This window comes from Entelurus aequoreus, linkage group LG08 (genome assembly GCF_033978785.1).
Source record: "Entelurus aequoreus isolate RoL-2023_Sb linkage group LG08, RoL_Eaeq_v1.1, whole genome shotgun sequence".
Classification (NCBI taxonomy): domain Eukaryota; kingdom Metazoa; phylum Chordata; class Actinopteri; order Syngnathiformes; family Syngnathidae; genus Entelurus; species Entelurus aequoreus.
Window position 1 is genome coordinate 12,382,592 of NC_084738.1, and position 22,297 is coordinate 12,404,888.

A 22,297-nucleotide genomic window follows, 5' to 3' on the forward strand; every position below is an offset into this window, starting at 1 on the left:
GCCCGCGGGATGAGTTTACTAAGTATAAAAATGAGCCGAAATTTTTGAATGAAAGAAACTGCTGTTTTAATTGTGTCCACTAGATGTCACAATAGCAATTATTTGTGTCTTTCTAGATTATGCTACATATGTAAAAAAAATAAAAAAAATATACCACACGATGTAAGCAAACTACATAAATAACATCCTGTAATTTGATTTTTATATATTTTTATAATAATAATAATAATAATAATAGATTTTATTTGTAAAAAGCACTTTACATTGAGTAAACAACCTCAAAGTGCTACAGTGTATTAAAAAAATAAAATAAAATAAATAAATAAATTAGAAAAAATAAAAAGATAATAAAAAAATAAAAAAAACTAGAACAGCCAAATAGCTAAAACTAGTATGCATATATCTAAAAAAAAAAAGGCTTTTTTAAAAAGAAGGGTTTTAAGCCTTTTTTAAAAGCATCCACAGTCTGTGGTGCCCTCAGGTGGTCAGGGAGAGCGTTCCACTGACTGGGAGCAGCGGAGCAGAAAGCCCGGTCTCCCATTGTTCACTGAAGTTGTCTTTATTTTTAAGTTATCGTGCCGTGATTTCACCAGTCCGGCCCACTTGGGAGTAGATTTTTCTCCATGTGGCCCCCCATCTAAAATGAGTTTGACACCCCTGATCTATTGCTTAAACCAAAAATAAACAAAAGGCGAGTGCCCCTAAAAAAGGCATTGAAGCTTAGGGATGGCTATGGAAAACGAAACTAAAACTGAACTGGCCACAAAGTCAACAAAAACAGAATGCTGGACGACAGCAAAGACTTACAGCGTGTGGAGCAGAGACGGCGTCCACAATGTACATCCGAACGTGACATGACAATCAACAATTTCCACACAAAGAAGGACAGCGTCCGCACAACCTAAATAGTCTTGATTGCTAAAACAAAGCAGGTGCGGGAAATATCGCTCGAAGGAAGACATGAAACTGCTACAGGAAAATATCAACAAAACAGGAAAAGCCACCAAAATAGGACCGCAAGACAAGAAGTAAAACATTATGCACGGGAAAACATCAAAAAAGTCCAACTAAGTCAGGGTGTGATGTGACAGGTCGTGACAGTACACCTACTTTGAGACAAGAGCTATGGTGATGCGTGCTTGGTTATGGTTTGAATTCATATCCAACAATTGCGACAACGACTTTTTACTGTAAAATATCAACTACTGATGTTTAATATTTTCTGCTGGTGGTGTGCCTCCGCATTTTTTCACTGAACAAAAATGTGCCTTTGCTCCAAAAAGGTTGAAAAACACTGCATTACACCATACCAGCCCCGATGTCACTGTACGGGGACAACATTCAGCGAAATTACACTATGCGATTTACGACTGTTTAGCTTTACGAAGTATTTCTCATGTCCTACGATGCTTGCTCATTTTTGATCATTATTAAGGAGGGAGGAAAGGTAACAACAATAACAGAAACTACGGTAATCTCACTGAGCTGGTAATGCTAGCTAGCTTTTAAACAACTGACCAACACAATCGACTTTGGTAGATTCTCACTGAACGTGATTAGCTCGGTAAATTTGTTCGACTTCCTAAATTTTTTTCCCCCGACGATGTTTCATGACTTATGCAACCCGATTCTTCGGTTAATCAACGTATTTCTCACACTATACTGGTTGTAACGGCAACCAACCTTCCTTTGCCGTTTCCTCGGCAGGGCATAAAGTTTCTGACGCCTGGTTTTGTCTTGATCAGCTGTTCTTGCGTCCCACAATAACAACAGACTGACGCCGATCCAAAGTATAAAAAAGTGACAGGGTTTATCTCCACTTTCCTTCTTGACAAACGCTCACAAGAATAGCAAAAATAATACAGATGACGTTGGCACAAACACGTCATTGACGCGCTAGGACGTCCTTAGTCAAATTTACATACATTTAAACACGGTCAAAAAAGCTGTTGCTCCATGCCCTGTTCGACCTTTCAAAACAAAACATTGTCACATTTACGGCAGTTGCTGACAATTTACGACAGTTACTGGCACTTTACGACACCCAGTTTAAACAGAGCAAACTAATAGAGCACAACTACATTTATAGGAAGTGAAAGACAATATTTTAAACTATATACCAAAAATATCGCAAAATACCAAATATATAGTCATGTAAGCTATGGCTGTATAATCCAATTTACTTTAAACATAAGAAATATGCGTAAATATGTCCGAAATGGCTCTAACACTAGTTAATATGCGACTGTTCGGTAACTTAAAATACTTAAGCGCTATAGGATAAAGAATGTTATCGAGAATAACAATAACTTTTGGTTTTCCTGCTACTAGCTAACAGCTTGCATTCAGCCGAACTGTTCTACAAACCGGATGGATTTACCGACTTTGCTCCATTTTTAGTTGCAAATTACAACTTATGATTACGATTGTTATTTAGGAAGCGTTATTCTTATATTAAAGTCGCCTAATTTACTTACATTCACTTACAAAAGGTGATTAAGAAGGGAGGATGATAACAAGAACTCATTAGTCATAAAGTATGAATTACGACATTTTTGTTCCAGTTCATCGTAAAGATAATCAGTTAGTTGGGTCAAATAGATGTTAGTTCAACGTATTTTGAGCCGTTATGTGCACACATTGTATGGCATATGACAGTATAATTGGGGATAACCAAAACAAATCACTAAATTTAAGAAGAAAAAGTATTTCCACACAATAGAAGTTTCTCAATTTTGAATTAATAAATGTTTGCGTTTGAGTGTTTCGGGCCAATTCCATTCACATTGGTGTGTCACGCAAACTACTGGTGATTAAGGAGGGAAGATGATAATAACAAGAACTCATTAGTCATAAAGTATGAATAACGACATTTTTGTTCCAGTACATCGTAAAGATAATCAGTTAGTTGGGTCAAATAGATTTTAGTTCAATGTATTTTGAGCCGTTATGTGCACACATTGTATTGCATATGACAGTATAATTGGGGATAACCAAAACAAATCGCTAAATTTAAGAAGAAAAAGTATTTCCACACAATAAAATGTTCTCAATTTTGAATGAATAAATGTTTGCATTTAAGTGTTTCTGGCCAACTCCATTCACATTGGCATGTCACGCAAACTAATGGTGATTAAGGTGGGAAGATGATAATAACGAGAACTCATTAGTCATAAAGTATGAATTACGACATTTTTGTTTCAGTTCATCGTAAAGATAATTAATTTGTTGGGCCAAATAGACGTTAGTTCAATGTATTTTGAGCCGTTATGTGAGCACATTGTATTGCTAATGACAGTATAATTGGGGAAAACCAAAAAAAATCGCTAAATTTAAGAACAAAAAGTATTTCCACACAATATAAGTTTCTCAATTTTGAATAAATAAATGTTTGCATTTGAGTGTTTCGGGCCAATTCCATTCACGTTGGCGTGTCACGCAAACTAATGGTGATTAAGGAGGGAAGATGATAATAACGAGAACTCCTTAGTCATAAAGTATGAATTACGACATTTTTGTTCCAGTTCATCGTAAAGATAATTAATTTGTTGGGCCAAATAGACGTTAGTTCAATGTATTTTGAGACGTTATGTGCACACATTGTATTGCATATGACAGTGTAATTGGGGAAAACCAAAACAAATGGCTAAATTTAAGAAGAAAAAGTATTTCCACACAATATAAGTTTCTCAAATTTGAATGAATAAATGTTTGCATTTGAGTGTTTCGGGCCAATTCCATTCACATTGGCATGTCACGCAAACTAATGGTGATTAAGGAGGGAAGATGATATTAACGAGAACTTATTAGTCATAAAATACGAATTACGACATTTTTGTTCCAGTTCATCAATAATCAGTTGGGTCAAATAGATGTTAGTTCAATGTATTTTGAGCCGTTATGTGCACACATTGTATTGCATATGACAATATAATTGGGGAAAACCAAAATAAATCACAAAATTTAAGAAGAAAAAGTATTTCCACACAATAAAATTTTGTCAATTTTGAATGAATAAATGTTTGCATTTGAGTGTTTCGGGCCAATTCCATTCACATTGGCGTGTCACACAAACTAATGGTGATTAAGGAGGGAAGATGATAATAACGACAACTCATTAGTCATAAAGTATGAATTACGACATTTTTGTTCCAGTTCATCGTAACGATAATTAATTTGTTGGGTCAAATAGACGTTAGTTCAATGTATTTTGAGACGTTATGTGAACACATTGACAAACCAAAACAAATCGCTAAATTTAAGAAGAAAAAGCATTTCCACACAATATAAGTTTCTCAAGTTTGAATGAATAAATGTTTGCATTTGAGTGTTTCGGGCCAATTCCATTCACATTGGCGTGTCACGCAAAACAACGCAATGGAATCGAGCCCGACTTGTGTTTTCTTTTTGCTCTCGCCCCCATTTCACCCGCGTCCATTCTGACGATTTACACAGTCTTCTGTCCTCTAGGTTCCCCCCACATATGGTGCCCCCCCACCACGGTTTGCACACCACGGGCATCCCGCACCCGGCCATCGTCACGCCCAACGTCAAGCAGGAATCCTCCCACAGCGACATCAGCTCCCTCAACAGCTCGTAAGTCGTCTGACCTCCGGACACCGAAACATGTTATTACCCCAACTTAACCGACCCGTGACTGTGTCCCCATGCAGGAAACAGTCCGACGCTAAAAAAGAGGAGGAGAAGAAGAAGCAGGTTCACATAAAGAAGCCCCTGAATGCCTTCATGCTGTACATGAAGGAGATGCGGGCCAAGGTGGTGGCAGAGTGCACGCTGAAGGAAAGCGCCGCCATCAACCAGATCCTGGGCCGAAGGGTGAGTTCCTCGGTTTCAGATCCCAGTCCAGTCCTGCTTTTCCTGATCAACCGACCGTGTTTGTCGTCCTTTCAGTGGCACGCGCTATCGAGGGAGGAGCAGGCCAAGTACTACGAGCTGGCCAGGAAAGAACGACAGCTCCACATGCAGCTGTACCCCGGCTGGTCGGCCCGGGACAACTATGTAAGTTTTTAAGTTTACAAGTCGTAACGCCGTCTGCTTCTTCCCTCCCTTAAGTTAAAGTTAAGATGGTTGTTTTCGAAAAACGGGGAATGAATTCCAACAGTGCGAGTTAATTGGCCAAAGCTAACCATTTAAATTTGCTTAAAAGCAAGTGAAATAAACAACGTGGCATAGTACATGTTGACAAATTCTTCTTAGGTTTGTTGGCTCTTTTCTTAAAACATGGTGTAACACTAAATTTGGTCATTACATTTAATTGATGGTGATAAACATTGCATCTAAATATGCGACTACTTTGACCATTATTTCTCTTTGTAAGCGCAAAAAACAAACAATGTAGACACTGACTTCTTACCTTTGTTGTACGTAACTTTTGACCAACTCTTAAAACGTTGAATAGGATCATTTTAAAACGGTAAGCTAACCGTTTTAATTGTTTTAATCAAATTTGCTGAAAGTACACTAATACTTTGACCGTATTTTTTTGTAGGTGCAACAATATCTCGATCGGCGTCAACTAGGGGTGTAATGGTACACAAAAATTTCGGTTCGGTACGTACCTCGGTTTAGAGGTCACGGTTCGGTTCATTTTCGGTTCAGTAAGAAAACAACTAAATATAAATTTTGAGGTTATTTATTTACCAAATTTGCAAAATCTTCCACCAAAAATATTTTTCTTAGTGGAATATTTGATGTGAAGTAATCGGAACCTTGGATAGGTCAATAATTCATAATAACATTCATTTTGATTCAATATTATGTTTTGAGCAATGACAGTTTGAAAGAAAAGAAAACCAGCTTTGTTTTATTAGTCAACATTGCAACTTTTTCTAAATTACATTCAACCTTTAAGCTTTTTTATTTCACTTTTGTTATGTTTTTGTTTATTTTAATAGTATTTTTAGTATGTGCCGTGGGCCTTTAAAACATTAGCTGTGGGCCGCAAATGGCACTTTTGACACCCCTGCTATAGATAATAAAAAATGAAATCTGATAAATCTATGGATAAAAAGCAGAGCCTGGCGACGCATGCGCGTTTATTTACTATATATTTTATATATATATACTATATATTACTATATATACTATATATATATACTATATATTACTATATATACTATATACTGTATATTTACTCTCTCACTCTCTCTGTCTCTGCCCCTCCCTCACGAATGCTGCCGCGCGCACAATTTGTTTTGTTTTTAACCCCTTCTTAACCTTGAACGTACATTGAAAATACACGCAACCCTAACTCAAAATGCCGGACATTTGAGGCATTTAAGAAACTCCGCCCTGACAGCTCCGCAAAAGAGGACATGTCCGGTGAAAAGAGGACGTATGGTCAGTCTATCGTAGCCCGTTAGCTGCTAGCATGCCGTGTGTTGTGCCTCGGTGTGCATTGTTTACACAACGTGCGTTACGCTACTTAATACGTCCGTGTGGAAACTCGTTCGGTACACCTCCGAACCGGAACCCCCGTACCGAAACGGTTCAATTCAAATACATGTACCGTTACACCCCTAGCGTCAATTCATTAGCCATGTTCCGAAATAAACGATGTGGTGCACGTTTGTTGTGCAATTATCGAACAACTGTTTAACCCTCTCTAAAAACACCGTACAGTACAATAACCATATAATCGCAATGTTGATCAAATTGGTTAAAAATTTTTGTCAGCGTAAAATATGCCGATATTTGTACGTAGTTTACTACGAAATCATGTTGTAAGCGTAAAATACGTTTGTTGTGTCGTTGGCTAACAATGTTTTCCCGCGCTCCAGACTGTCAAACGAACAAACGCGGCATAACGATAAATACAATCATTTTAAAACGGTACGATAACCGTATCAGCCACTATACTCTGTTGGAGTCGAAGCAAATTGATGCTAATGCTAAAATACATGAATACGAGCTGAGCCCGAGTTTAGCTGGCTTTTCGTACTCTCTACGTGATAAAAGTGACGGGACAAATTTGGTGCAAGATCACTTTCCGACACGCTGGAATTCATCGTAAAAATGATCGGAAACAGACAACCGTTGGTATTGATACCAACCGACCTTTGCTGTTTGTTACTTATTTTTTTACGAGCCCGTTAAGATGAAGTGAGGAAAACTAAGACAAAAGACTGCAGCGCGAGAAGAAAACACAATCCTCATCTGGCCCACAGTGTCTCGTACAAACCGCAGGGCAGCTCGAAAAAGAGAGGAAGGAAGAAAAAAAAAAAAAGATCGAGAAAGAGACAAGAAATAAATAAATAAAAACACAAAGACGAGTTCTAGACGAGTGTTTCATGTTTTTGGGCATTCTGCAATATAATAACTAAGGTTCCTGTCTGTGTCTATCTCCCTTTTTTTCCTCTTTCTATTTTTTTGGCGGCTAACCAACAGGGGAAAAGGAAGAAGAGAAAAAGGGAAAAGCAGCAAGCGGAGAGCAACGGTAAGCCAAGCTGCAATTATCTCCGATATTAGACCGGCCCCATCATGTGTCAGCCACATGTGACATCTTGCAAGATAAAAGTCAAGCTAGTTTTGTTGTGTGTGTGTGTGTGTATTTTTTAATATTTGTGTGTGTGTGTGTGTGTGCTTGACTTATTATTTTTTTTCATCATAGTCATGCAATGCAATATTTAAATGGTAGAGATGGCTGTACAGTAACACCCCCCCACCCCCCTCCCCCATCCCTCTCTCCCCCAACCCTCTCCCCTCTTTTTTGTAGTCTTCCCTTGCTAATAACAGCTGAATATGCATGACACCCCCCCCCCCCCCCCAAAGACTCCCCCCCTGATACCCCCCCCCCCCCCCCCCCCCTCCCGTTTGCCCCTTAGCATTGTGGTATGTGTGTTTTGGAGAAACATTGTGAGATATTAACTTTGCCACTATTGTGTGTGTTTTTACGATGCCTGCAGCCTGCGAATTGTGTGTGCATGTGTGCGCGTGTGTGTGTGTGTGTGTGTGCGCGTGGATACTAACCGTGCTGCCCCCTCGCTTGCCTTCATGCATGCTTTTAACCCGATCAATGCAATACAATTAAGGAGGTTTGCTAATTCCGCTCCATCTCCACCGCTATGATCCATCACACATCCTCCTGATCGTTGTTGTGAGCAGGTTCTCCAATGTGTTTTGCCGCTCGTTTTTTTGGTGACGGTGATCTCCTCTTGAAGGCCTCTCTATCTGTTTCTTTTTTTGTTGCAGAACACAGAGAATATTTTCCAAACCCTTGCCTTTCACTCCCTCCGATTACAGGTGCTAATGCCATTTTTGACCTATTAAAATTTATACTAACTTGTTTTCCTTCCTTTTTTAATTGAGCTCCCTAGCTGTCCAGTAGGGGTGTAACGCTACATGTCATATTACATGAGGGACAGGAAGTGTGACTGCCTAGGCTGTATAGTAAGGTGTCTACTTCATAAAAAAAGACAGTGCAGCCTGTGCCAAGGAGAAGCCAGAACTTGAAAACGCTCTCCTGTCGTTGAAATATCCTGTTTAGGAACATTTGGCCTTCTTGCGAAATATGTAAAAGGTGATATAAGCAGTGTGCCGCCATTGTTACTACTACTAATGCTGCACTTTAGCCAACAAGGAACTGCAAAAATAAAATGATCATTTAAGCGAAATTTGAGAAAATGGACCGGACACAAATGTCTACTGCAGAGGACGCTAGTTCTCGTTAAAATTTATCGGAGATGTATCTCTTAGCCGTTTTTAAATATCCCCATTGTAACACTCATGAAAGCTGCTTACACCAAAGCTAAGCAGTTTTACGTTTAGCGTCTTCTTCCTTTACCGTACCCAAAATGGGAATTAAAAAAACACGGTACGTACCGTTACACCCCTACTCTCTATCCATGAATGTCTTCAGGTTTTATATTTCCCTGCTGCTTCTTTTATCTAAAATGCTAAAAAAAAAAAAAAAGTTTATTTAAAATGAGGTCATTTTCATGCATTTTACCACTCTTAAGTATGCTACGAATGTAAAAGTTGGGGACCTGAAGGGTTTGATGCCAGGGTAAACCTCCTTAATGGATGAATCGCTTCCTTCGCTGCTTCTGCTTATAGGCTAGCATAACTTTGTTTTGCCAACTCCAATCCGCTCAGATAAAAGACAATTTTTCCTGCACTAATGCAACTTTGAGCTGAAACTGTCTGGGAGTTATCAACAAGATTAATCTGGCCTGCATTTTTCCTCCCTTGTTCTAATCGTAGTTTAGCTTAAAGGACTGTTGCTATCTTAGATTGCACTACTGGAATGTGATTGGTTTTATATGCCGAGTTGTTCTTGTGCATGGAATCTGGTTGTACTAATGCCTGAAAGTGATCCCGTCTGCTGTAAGGCTGGATTTACACTGCCCTATTCCGACCTTTTTAACCTGCGTATTCGAGCTCCACGTATCCGACACCGTTGCTGTGTCTCGCCGTTACCATCAGCAGTCTTAAGATCGGAGATCGACCACATGAAGTAAACAGTGACGGTTAAGCAATGAAAATGTTCATTTTTCAGTTGATTTTGGTTTACACAGATAACTTCAGCATTACTACACCACACACCAAAATTAAGCTAGGTTAAATACCGTATTTTTCCGAGTATAAGTCGCTCCGGCCGAAAATGCATAATAAAGAAGGAAAAAAACATATATAAGTCGCACTGGAGTATAAGTCGCATTTTTTGGGGGAAATGTATTTGATAAAACCCAACACCAAGAATAGACATTTGAAAGGCAATTTAAAATAAATAAAGAATAGTGAACAACAGGCTGAATAAGTGTACGTTATATGAGGCATAAATAACCAACTGAGAACGTGCCTGGTATGTTAACGTAACATATTATGGTAAGAGTCATTCAAATAACTATAACATATAGAACATGCTATACGTTTACCAAACAATCTGTCACTCCTAATCGCTAAATCCCATGAAATGTTATACGTCTAGTCTCTTACGTGAATGAGCTAAATAATATTATTTCATATTTTACGGTAATTTCACACATAAGTCGCTCCTGAGTATAAGTCGCACCCCTGGGCAAACTATGAAAAAAACTGCGACTTATAGTCCGAAAAATACGGTAACTGAAATCAAAGTTTCCGAAGCATTGATAGAACAATACACTCGTAGTAAACAGCAGCCCTATGCAGACAACCACACTAAAAAACGAAAATATAAGAAAGAAAATACAACTGAAATCCAGATCTACTAAAAGAAAAAAACACCCACTGTGAATAAAAAAAACCCACCCATGGTAAATCCAGGGTCATGTGGATGACAACCACCCAGCAAACACAAATGTAAACAACTTTAAATAGTTAAAGACAAAGTGTACACAACAAAGACACCCACATTGAATAGTAAAGTTAAAGTGACAATGATTGTCACACACACACTAGGTGTGGCGAAATTATTCTCTGCATTTGACCCATCACCCTTGATCACCCCCGGGGAGGTGAGGGGAGCAGTGAGCAGCAGCGGTGGCCGTGCCCGGTGATTTAACCCCCAATTCCAACCCTTGATGCTGAGTGCCAAGCAGGGAGGTAATGGCTCCCATTTTTATAGTCTTTGGTATGACTCGGCCGGGGTTTGAACTCACGACCTACCCATCTCAGGGCGGACACTCTAACCACTGGGCCACTGAGTAGGTTGTAGATAGTAGAAATAGTAGAAAAACAGCCATGGTAAATCCTAACCACAACAGAACTGTACGGATGACAACTAAACCGTAAGAAAGATTAAATGGCCAAAATAGAGGCCTCGTCGAATAAAAACCCATCCACAGTGAATACAAGAAAACACCCGTGGTAAATCCTAACTACCGTATTTTTCGGAGTATAAGTCGCACCTGCCGAAAATGCATAATAAAGAAGGAAAAAAACATATATAAGTTGCATTTTTTGGGAAATTTATTTGATAAAAGCCAACACCAAGAATAGACATTTGAAAGGCAATTTAAAATAAATAAAGAATAGTGAACAACAGGCTGAATAAGTGTACGTTATATGAGGCATAAATAACCAACTGAGAAGGTGCCTGGTATGTTAGCGTAACATATTATGGTAAGAGTCATTCAAATAACTATAACATATAGAACATGCTATACGTTTACCAAACAATCTGTCACTCCTAATCGCTAAATCCCATGAAATCTTATACGTCTAGTCTCTTACGTGAATGAGCTAAATAATATTATTTAATATTTTACGGTAATGTTGTTAATAATTTCACACATAAGTATAAGTCGCATTCCCGGCCAAACTATGAAAAAAACTGCGACTTATAGTACGAAAAATACGGTATGTGGATGACAACCACACGGCAGAAAACTGAAAAGCGAGTCAAAAATATGTTATTTTGACTTCAAACATATATTTATTCTGGCTGTAAAACCAATATGAAGTCAAAACAAAATAAGAGAACAATTACTTGTTTCAGGCAGTCTTTGTCTTCTTCTGTCGGCAGATTAATACATCCAAGATCCTAGGACACATGACATGCCAATTGGCATTCTGACATAACAGGAAAAAAAACATTGTCCGTCAAAATAAAGTAGTTTTGATTGAATCCTGCTTCGATTTTCGCTGCTGTTTGGATTTACCGTGGGTGTTTACTTCTGTTTATATCTAATACATCCACTTCCTTTATCATACTTTTTTCAATGCTGACTCAACGCGTACCCTCCAAAAATAGGCTTGTAGTGTGGATCCAGCCTTTTTTTTTAATGTCCGCTGTCCATCTCCATAGACTCACTGATTCTCTTTATTTCTCTCTTGTTTTTGCTTCTATTTGCTTTTGGTGCTACTTTCTTTTTCTTCTTCTTCTTCTTCTTCTTCTTCCTCTTCTTCTGCGCTGGCTGTGGTGGCATCAGACCTGAGCGCCCCTAAGAAGTGTCGAGCGCGCTTTGGGCTCGACCAACAGAATAACTGGTGTGGCCCGTGCAGGTGTGTATGGGCTGTGCTTGCGCCGAGCCCCCGGGGGGCGGGTCCAAGGCTGGGGGTAACGCCATGCTGGGACTTCCTCCTACTCTGCTCGCTTCCCTTTTTTTTTTTGTTTTGTTTGTGTTTCCTTTCCTCCTGTGGCTCCCGCCGGGCTTTTTGACGACCGCTCCGCTCCCTCCAGCCACGCCCTGCCGGTCCGCCTGGACATCTTTTTTTTGTATTTGGGTGCATGGACGCTGAATGAATGCGGGGAGAATTTAATTCCAGGATGCTCCGTGAGTGACTGGCAGGTGTAGGCTTGAGGCGGGGGATGTGGGGGTCAATATGGAGGACGTCCCAGCGTTTGCCAGCCTAAACCTCAACCCAGGCTCCATGTTTTTTTTTTGTCTGTGCAATGACGTGTCCCATTTTTGTTTTGTTTTTTCTTTTCTGTGTCCTGTGTTTGTGTCTACCTCTTTGGCTAACAGATGCAAATACCCCAAAGAAGTGTCGTGCCTTGTTCGGGCTTGACCAGCTGAGTTTATGGTGCAAACCGTGCAGGTATAAGAACTGCCGTAGCAGCCAACTGGAGCCAATGAGCTTCTTCTTTTTGATCATTTGCTCTCCAAAAAAAACCCTTTTTTTATGTCCATATCGATGTGCTCACGGATGGCTTTTCCTGCCCTCTCGGCACTATTTCTTCATTGGACTGGCTTGGCAGAAAGTGGATTTCCGATGTATTTAAAAGTACTTTTTGAGAGTTAACGTCAACTTCCGTTGCGGAAATCCATTTTTTCTCCAAGCCCCCTCTCGTCTTTACTGTCTCAATGTATGTCCTAATTGGCACCCTTGAATAACAATGTGATGCTCACAAATTTTAGCCCTGACGCTCTTTTCTGTGCCCTCTTCCTCCTCCTCCTCCTCCTCCTCCCTCTTCTTCCTCCAAACTCCTCTTCAATAACCCTTACTTAGTCCCTACCTGTTGTCTTTCTGTTCTGACACAAGCAGTCTTTGAATTGGGAATACTTTCATGGTAGGTATTTGTTTCTGCTAAGTAATTCCCTTCTCTTTGTGTACACCGCCCAAACCCCACCCCCCACCCCCACCCATCAGCGCCAAAACCTACTCCATTTGTCTTGTGGACATTGTTTGCGTGTGTCGGCCACAAATAGCCACGTTTTTCCGTGCGACCTCTGAATTTCACCACAACGGTTGACTTTCTAGTACGTCTGATGTCAACGATCATTCACCGTACAGATAATGTTTAATGTTTAATAACGAGCGTACAGCAGAGGCGTAACCACGGTATAATAAAACTGAAACAGTAAAACTACCGAGTATAAGTCGCACCGGCCGAAAATGCATAATAAAGAAGGGAAACAACATATATAAGTCGCACTGGAGTATAAGTCGCATTTTTTAAGGAAATGTATTTGATAAAAGCCAACACCAAAAATAGACATTTGAAAGGCAATTTAAAATAAATAAAGAATAGTGAACAACAGGCTGAATAAGTGTACGTTATATGAGGCATAAATAACCAACTGAGAACGTGCCTGGTATGTTAACGTAACATATTATGGTAAGAGTCATTCAAATAACTATAACATATAGAACATGCTATACGTTTACCAAACAATCTGTCACTCCTAATTGCTAAATCCCATGAAATCTTTTACGTCTAGTCTCTTACGTGAATGAGATAAATAATATTATTGGATATTTTACGGTAATGTTGTTAATAATTTCACACATAAGTCGCTCCTGAGTATAAGTCGCGACTTATAGTCCGAAAAAGACGGTACTCACACTTTGAAGATTCCTATAAAACAAAGATAAATAAACTGTAATGTCAATGCTTTTGTAACATTTTAATTTTGTTAACTGTAACATAAGTGTAAAAAATTAATTAACCCTGTGATAATAAAACTACAATAAAGTTAAATTACTCACAATTTGAAGATTCCTATAAAACAAAGATAAATAAACTGTAAAGTCAATGTTTTTGTAACATTTTAATGTTAACTGTAAGACAAGTGTAAAAAAAAATAATTAACCACTTAATAATAAAACTACAATAAAGTTAAATTACTCACAATTTGAAGACTCCTGGAAAATAAAGTTCAATAAACTGTAAAGTCAATGTTTTAGTCATATGTTATTGTTGTCCACTGTAATACGCGTGTACACAGATAAATGAACCACTTCATAATATAAATAAAATGAAGTTAAATTACTCACATTTCGAGGATTCCTATAAAATAAAGATACATCAACTGAAAAGTCAATGTTTCAGTAACATTTTAACGTTAATTGTAATACCAGGGTAAAAACAGAAATCAAACACTTCATAATACAACTAAAACGAAGTTGAATTACTCACACTTTGAAGATTCCTATAAAACAAAGATAAATAAACTGTAAAGTCAATGTTTTTGTAACATTTTAATGTTAACTGTAAGACAAGTGTAAAAAAAAAAATTAACCACTTAATAATAAAACTACAATAAAGTTAAATTACTCACAATTTGAAGACTCCTGTAAAGTAAAGATAAACCAACTGTCAAGTCAATGTTTTGGTAATATTTTATTGTTAACTCTAATACGAGTGTACACAGATAAATTAACCACTTCATAATACAAATAAAATAAAGTAAAATTATTCTCACTTTAAATAGTCCTTTAAAACAAAGATAAATAAACGGCAAAGTCAATGTTTTAGTTACATTTTATAGTTAACTGTAATACAAGTGTAAAAAAGAAATTAACCACTTAATAGTAAAACTAAAATGAAGTTGAATTACTCACACTTTGAAGATTCCCATAAAACAAAAGTAAACTGTAAAGTCAATGTTTTAGTAACATTTCAATGTCAACTGTAATACGAGTGTACACAGATAAATTAACCACTTCAGAATGCAGCTGAGACCGCGACCCCAAAAGGGACAAGCGGTAGAAAATGGATGGATGGATGGATGGATAATACAAATAAAATAAAGTACAATTATTCTCACTTTAAATATTCCTATAAAACAAAGATAAATGAACCGTAAACTCAATGTTTTCGTAACATTGTATTGTTAATTGTAACACGTGTTAAAAAATAAATTAACCACTTAATAAAACTACAATAAAGTTAAATTACCCACACTTTGAAGATTCCTATAAAATAAAGATAAACAAACTTTAAAGTCAATATTTTAGTAACATTTTATTGTTAGCTGTAATACAAGTGTTCACAGATAAATTAACTACTTCATAATACAAACAAAATAAAGTAAAATTATTCACAGTTTAAATAGTCCTATACAACAAAGATAAACAAACTGCAAAGTCAATGTTTCAGTAACATTTCAATGTTGTTATTGTAATACAAGTGTAAAAACAGAAATTAACCACTTCATAATAAAACTAAAATGAAGTTAAATTACTCACACTTTGAAGATTCCTATAAAACAAAGATTAATAAACTGTAAAGTCAATGTTTTAGTAACATTTTATTGTTGTCTACTGTAATACGAGTGTACACAGATAAATTAAACACTTCATAATACAAATAAAATAAAGTAAAATTACTCACACTTCAAAGATTCCTATAAAATAAAGATCAACTGTCAAGTCAATGTTTTAGTAACATTTTATTGTTGTTAACTGTAGTACGAGTGTACACAGATTAATTAACCACTTCATATTACAAATGAAATAAAGTAAAATTATTCTCACTTTAAAAATAGTCCTATAAAACAAAGATAAACAAACTGTAAAGTCAATGTTTCAGTAACATTTCAATGTTGTTAACTGTAACACAAGTGTAAAAAATTAATTAACCACTTCATAATAAAACTAAAGGAAACCGTGAACTCAATGTTTTAGTAACACTTCAATGTTAACTGTAATACGAGTGTACACAGATAAATTAACCACTTCACAATACAAATAAAATTAAGTAAAATTATTCACACTTTAAAGATTCCTATAAAACATAGATCAACTGTCAAGTCAATGTTTTTGAAACATTTTAATGTTGTCAACTGTAATACGAGTGTACACAGATAAATTAACCACTTCATAATACAAATAAAATAAAGTAAAACAATTCTCACTTTAAATAGTCAGATAAAACGAAGATAAATAAACGGCAAAGTCAATGTTCCAGTAACATTTCAATGTTGTTAATTGTAACACAAGTGTAAAATCACAAATTAACCACTTCATAATAAAACTAAAATGAAGTTAAATTACTCACACTTTGAAGATTCCTATAAAACGAAGATAAACAAACTGTAAAGTCAATGTTTTTGTAACATTTTAATGTTGTTAACTGTAACACAAGTGTAAAAAATAAATTAACCACTTCATAACAAAACTACAATAAAGTGAAATTACTCACACTTTACAAATTCCTATAACAGAAAGATAAACTGTAAAGTCAATGTTTTAGTAACATGTTATTGCTGTCAACTGTAATACGAGTGTACACAGATAAATGACCACTTCATAATACAAATAAAATAAAGTAAAATTATTCACACTTTGAATACTCCTATAAAACAAAGATAAACTGTAAAGTCATTGTTTTAGTAACATTTTATTGTTATTAACTGTTACACACGTGTAAAAAAAAATTAATTAACCACTTAATAATAAAACTACAATAAAGTTAAATTACTAAACACTTTACAAATTCCTATAACACAAAGATAAAAAACCTGTAAAGTTTTAGTAACATTTTATTGTTGTCAACGGTAACACGAGTGTACACAGATAAGTTAAACACTTCATAATACAAATAAAATAAAGTAAAATTACTCACACTTTAAATATTTAGACACTTTAAATATTCCTATTAAAAACAAATATAAATGAACTGTAAAGACAATATTTTAGTAACATGTTATTGTTAATTGTTACACTTGTAAAAAATAAATTAACCACTTAATAATACAACTAAAATAAAGTTAAATTAGTCACACATCCTATAAAACATAGATAAATAAAATGTAAAGTCAATGTTTTAGTAACATTCTAATGTTGATAACCGCGAAGTTCCCCACTCTATATTGCAACTAAAGTAAGGTCACTCTTTGTAAGATAGCTATAAGATAAAGATAAATAAACTGTAGTCAATGTTTTCAGCCAATATGTTATTCTCTTTACATGTAATACAAATGTAAAAAGGCGTTAGCCGATGTAAAATACAACTAAAATAATGTAAAACGGCTCTTCCTTTTAAGGTGCCTCTCTAACAAAAATGGGTAAACTGTAAAGTCAATGATTTGAGAAATATTGCAATGTTGTTAACTGTAAAATTACTCACCCTTTTAAGATGCCCATAAGATGAGGATAAAATGTGAATTGAGTCAACATTTCAACATTATTATTTGTAATGCATGTGTAAAAAGAGAAGTTAACAACTGTACAATAAAACTAAAACAAAGTAAAATTACTCACCCTTTTAAGATGCCTATAAGATGAGTATAAACATTTCAACATTATTATTTGTAATGCACGTGTAAAAAGAGAAGTTAACCACTGTACAATAAAACTAAAACAAAGTAAAATTACTCACCCTTTTAAGATGTTGATAAGACGAGGATAAATAAATTGTAAAGTCAATGTGTTTAGTAATTAGACATTGTAATGTCGTTAACTATGAAGTGTAAAGAGAGACGTTAATCACTGTCTAATATCACTAAAGCAAAGTAAAACTACTCACACTTTAAAGAGTCATATAAATAAATGTAAAGTCAACGTTTAGTATTATTTTAATGTTAACTGTAATGCACGTGTAAAAAGAGAAGTTAACAACTGAATGATAGAGTACTGAAGGAGTCTTGACAAGGATAAACAAACCATAAAGTCAATGTTTTCTGTCAATATTTTATTAGTTTTAATACAAGTGTGAAAAGATGTTAGCCACTGTGTAATCCAACTCAAATATTATTGTTATCCCTTGAAGATTCCTATCAGACAAAGACGAATAAAATGTTTATTGAGTAACATTGTAACATAACGCGTGTGTAACAAGAGACGTTAACCACCGTATCATAAAAGTAACATTACTCCTCCTTTTCAGGCGCCTGTAAGACATGAACTTTGAAGTCAATGTTTGCAGTCAACACTCTAACCTTGTTTGTGTAAAAAGAGAAGTTAACCACTCGATCATAAAACGCCAATAAAATTCAATTACTCACCCTCTGAAGACCAAAGATCAGTGGACTGTAAAATCAATGTTTTCCGTCAACATTTTAACGTTATTACTTGTAATACGACCGTAAAAAATATGTATTTAATACAACTAGAACCAAGTAAATCTACTCACAATAAAACACCACTGCAAAAATTGAAATCTAAGTAAGATTAAATATCTCAAATAAGGGTGATATTTGCTTATTTTCTGTCTGATAAGATAATTCTTCTCACTAAGCAGATTTTATGTTGGAGGGTTTTACTTGTTTTAAGGGTTCTGGTCCTAAATTATCAAGATATTACAGCTTGTTGCTGAGATTTTATGACCTATATTGAGTAAAACATGCTTGAAGCTAGGGCTGCAACAACTAATCGATTAAAATCGATTATAAAAATAGTTGGCGATTAATTTAGTCATCGATTCGTTGGATCTATGCTATGCGTATGCGCAGAGGCAGCTGAGAAACAATAATAAAAATAAGTATGGTGCCAGTATGCTGTTTTTTTCCCCAATAAAATACTGGAAAGGATAGAAATGTAGTTTGTCTCTTTTATCCGATTATTAATCGATTAATCGAAGTAATAATCGACAGATTAATCGATTATCAAATTAATCGTTAGTTGCAGCCCTACTTGAAACTAGAATATCAACTGTTGCAAAGCTGTGTCATCAACACTCACAAGTATAAAACTACTTTTTTAAAGTAATAATTTCTTACTTCAAGCATGAACAAAAAAATCATGATGGCACTAGCATTTACTTAATTTAAGAATATTTTTCAACATATTGAGCAAAAAGGTCTCTTTTTTTTCTACCAAGTTATTAGTGAGAATATACTTATTTTAAGGTATTTTTGGGTTCATTGAGGTTCGCTAATTTGACTTATTTTGGAAAGTCTTGACAAGCCGAATTTTCTTGTTCTATTGGCAGATAATTTTGCTTAGTTCAAATAAAATACCCCTCATTTTTGTATTTTTTTTTCTTGTTTTTGAACACTGACTTTTTGCAGTGTGGTGGTGTTTTATAGTGACTGCTGGAATAAAAACATGTAAGTATTTATGTTAACGTCTGTTTTATTATTTGAATGCTAGCATCACAGAAAAGCCAAAATAAAAAAAAAAGGTAGGTTTTACAACTTTTAGCATGTTGGACTTCGGAGGGTCCACAGTGGCTCCCTTCTCCTCTTACAAAGAAGGCGCACCGCAAAAAGTCAGTGTTCAAAAACAAGAAAAAAAATACAAAAATGAGGGGTATTTTACTTGAACTAAGCAAAATTATCTGCCAATAGAACAAGAAAATTTGGCTTGTCAAGACTTTCCAAAACAAGTCAAATTAGCTAACCTCATTGAACCCAAAAATACCTTAAAATAAGTATATTCTCACTAATAACAAGTGCACTTTTCTTGGTAGAAAAAAAAGAGACCTTTTTTCTCAATATGTTGAAAAATATTCTTAAATGAAGTAAATGCTAGTGCCATTATCTTGACATAATGATATGCGCTCTGCATTAAATTTCTTGAAACCAGCAAACTTATACTAAAAACTAATTTATTGTTCTTAATAGAAAGGCAACAAGGCAACCGCTTGTTACTCTCGGGGTCTCCTAGCCGCTCAGGCAAATCATATGGTCTAAAAATGCATTTTCCCATCGACAACATGACATCATTGCGCCAAGTGCTTGCTCTTTCAGTCAATTAGTGCGCGGGTAATATATATATATATATATATATATATATATATATATATATATATATATATATATATATATATATATATATATATATATATATGTGTATATATATATATATATATATATATATATATATATATATATATATATGTGTGTGTGTGTGTGTGTATGTATATATATTAGGGCTGCAACTAACGATTAATTTGATAATCGATTAATCTGTCGATTATTACTTCGATTAATCGATTAATAATCGGATGAAAGAGACAAACTACATTTCTATCCTATCCAGTATTTTATTGGAAAAAAACAGCATACTGGCACCATACTTATTTTGATTATTGTTTCTCAGCTGTTTGTAAATGTTGCAGTTTATAAATCCAGGTTTATTTAAAAATTTAAAAAAATAAAATAAAATAAAATAAAACTATGCGCATAGCATAGATCCAACGAATCGATGACTAAATTAATCGGCAATTATTTTAATAATCGATTTTAATCGATTAGTTGTTGCAGCCCTAATATATATATATATATATATATATATATATATATATATATATATATATATATATATATATATATATATATATATATATATATAGGGATGTCCGATAATGGCTTTTTGACGATATCCGATATGCCGATATTGTCCAACTCTTTAATTACCGATATTAACCGATACCGATATCAACCGATATATACAGACGTGGAATTAACACATTATTATGCCTAATTTGGACAACCAGGTATGGTGAAGATAAGGTACTTTTTAAAAAAATGAATCAAATAAAATAATATAAATAAATTAAAAACATTTTCTTGAATAAAAAATTAAGTAAAACAATATAAAAACAGTTACACAGAAACTAGTAATTAATGAAAATTTGTAAAATTAACTGTTAAAGGTTAGTATTATTAGTGGACCAGCAGCACGCACAATCATGTGTGCTTACGGACTGTATCCCTTGCAGACTGTATTGATATATATTGATATATAATGTAGGAACCAGAATATTAATAACAGAAAGATACAACTCTTTTGTGTGAATGAGTGTAAATGGGGGAGGGAGGTTTTTTGGGTTGGTGCACTAATTGTAAGTGTATCTTGTGTTTTTTATGTGGATTTAATAACTAAAAAAAAACAAACAAAAAAAACCCGATACTGATAATAAAAAAAACGATACCAATAATTATGAATATTACATTTTAACGCATTTATCGGCCGATAATATCGGCAGACCGATATTATCGGACATCTCTAAATATATATATATATATACAGCCCGGCCCCCAGCCAAATGTTTCTTTATTGTAACTTTGAAGGATTTACCTGAGTACTACTATATGAGTACGTGTTTTCTCTTGTCTCGTTGAAAATAAAACAGCAAAGTCCATTTGGCTGTCATCTGTCATCTGAGACACAATTGTGTCAAAGTCATGATTTTTTTGGTTCATGCTTGAAATAAGAAATGATTACTTTGAAAAAGCAGTTTTATACTTGTGAGTGTTGATGACACAGCTTTGCAACACTTGATATTCTAGTTTCAAGCATGTTTTACTCAATATAAGTCATCAAATCTCAGCAACAAGCTGTAATATCTTACTGAGATCATTTAGGACCAAAACACTGTAACATAAAATCTGCTTAGTGAGAAGAATGATCTTATCAGACAGAAAATACGCAAATATCACCCTTGTTTGAGATAATAATAATAATAATACCTGGGATTTATATAGCGCTTTTCTAAGTACCCAAAGTCGCTCTACATGTTAAAAACCCATCATTCATTCACACCTGGTGGTGGTAAGCTACTTTCGTAGCCACAGCTGCCCTGGGGTAGACTGACCTTACTTAGATTTCAGTTTTTGCAGTGCGGGAGATTTAAAAAAAAAAGAAAAAAAGGATGCAACAATTAGTGTGCAGAGTGCAGAGCAGAAGATGAGCGGAGGCGAAGGCAATGATAATTGTGTCTTCATTAAAGGAGGCGAGAGGTTAAGAGTTCTCTGTGGGCTGGGGGGGTTAGAGATGCATCTGCCCTCATTTCCCGCGGGAGGGGGCAGGAATCAATAATCGGCACGGGCACACACGACGGATCGATGCGTCTGTTCAAAAATGGATATTAGCTCATTTGTTGCAGTTTGACGGACAGTTTTCAGGAGCGAGGCGCGTACTTAGTAGCAAAACGATACCCCGGTGCGCCCGCTCGATACTCGCAACCACCCACATAGAAAAAACGGGCGCTGCCCCATCCCTTCTCCCCTCCCCCCCACCCATCCCCTCCCTCATGCGCCGTCCCGTCTTGTGCACGCTTGTTTCCCCATGGCGCATGTGTGTGTTCTTCACCCCCCCAACACATTTGCTCTCTGAGCTTTTCTTCCCCCCCCTCACGTTGGACATCGGCGATGTTGCGCTCGCTTTCTTTTTGTTCGACTCGCCGCCTTCGGGCGCGTTCAGGGGTCACCGTCTGGGTCAGATTCTCCCCCCACCCCCA

The 22,297-nt window shown here is 35.8% G+C and overlaps 1 protein-coding gene across 21 annotated transcripts in view; it reads left to right on the plus strand.

Moving 5' to 3' along the window:
• tcf7l2 (transcription factor 7 like 2) overlaps window positions 1-22,297 on the plus strand; it is a 210,758-nt gene that overhangs the window by 182,890 nt on the left and 5,571 nt on the right. For 2 of the 21 annotated variants that reach the window (XM_062055555.1, XM_062055563.1), the window contains 6 exons: window positions 4,456-4,596; window positions 4,674-4,836; window positions 4,912-5,019; window positions 7,393-7,456; window positions 8,212-8,262; window positions 11,874-11,946. In XM_062055555.1, the coding sequence (XP_061911539.1) occupies window positions 4,456-4,596; window positions 4,674-4,836; window positions 4,912-5,019; window positions 7,393-7,456; window positions 8,212-8,262; window positions 11,874-11,946 (600 nt within the window). Of the gene's footprint in view, window positions 1-4,455; window positions 4,597-4,673; window positions 4,837-4,911; window positions 5,020-7,392; window positions 7,457-8,211; window positions 8,263-11,873; window positions 11,947-12,410; window positions 12,484-12,894; window positions 12,957-13,035; window positions 13,217-22,297 lie in introns of those variants that run through there. The other 19 variants (XM_062055561.1, XM_062055566.1, XM_062055557.1 and 16 more) reach the window with 16 other exon arrangements.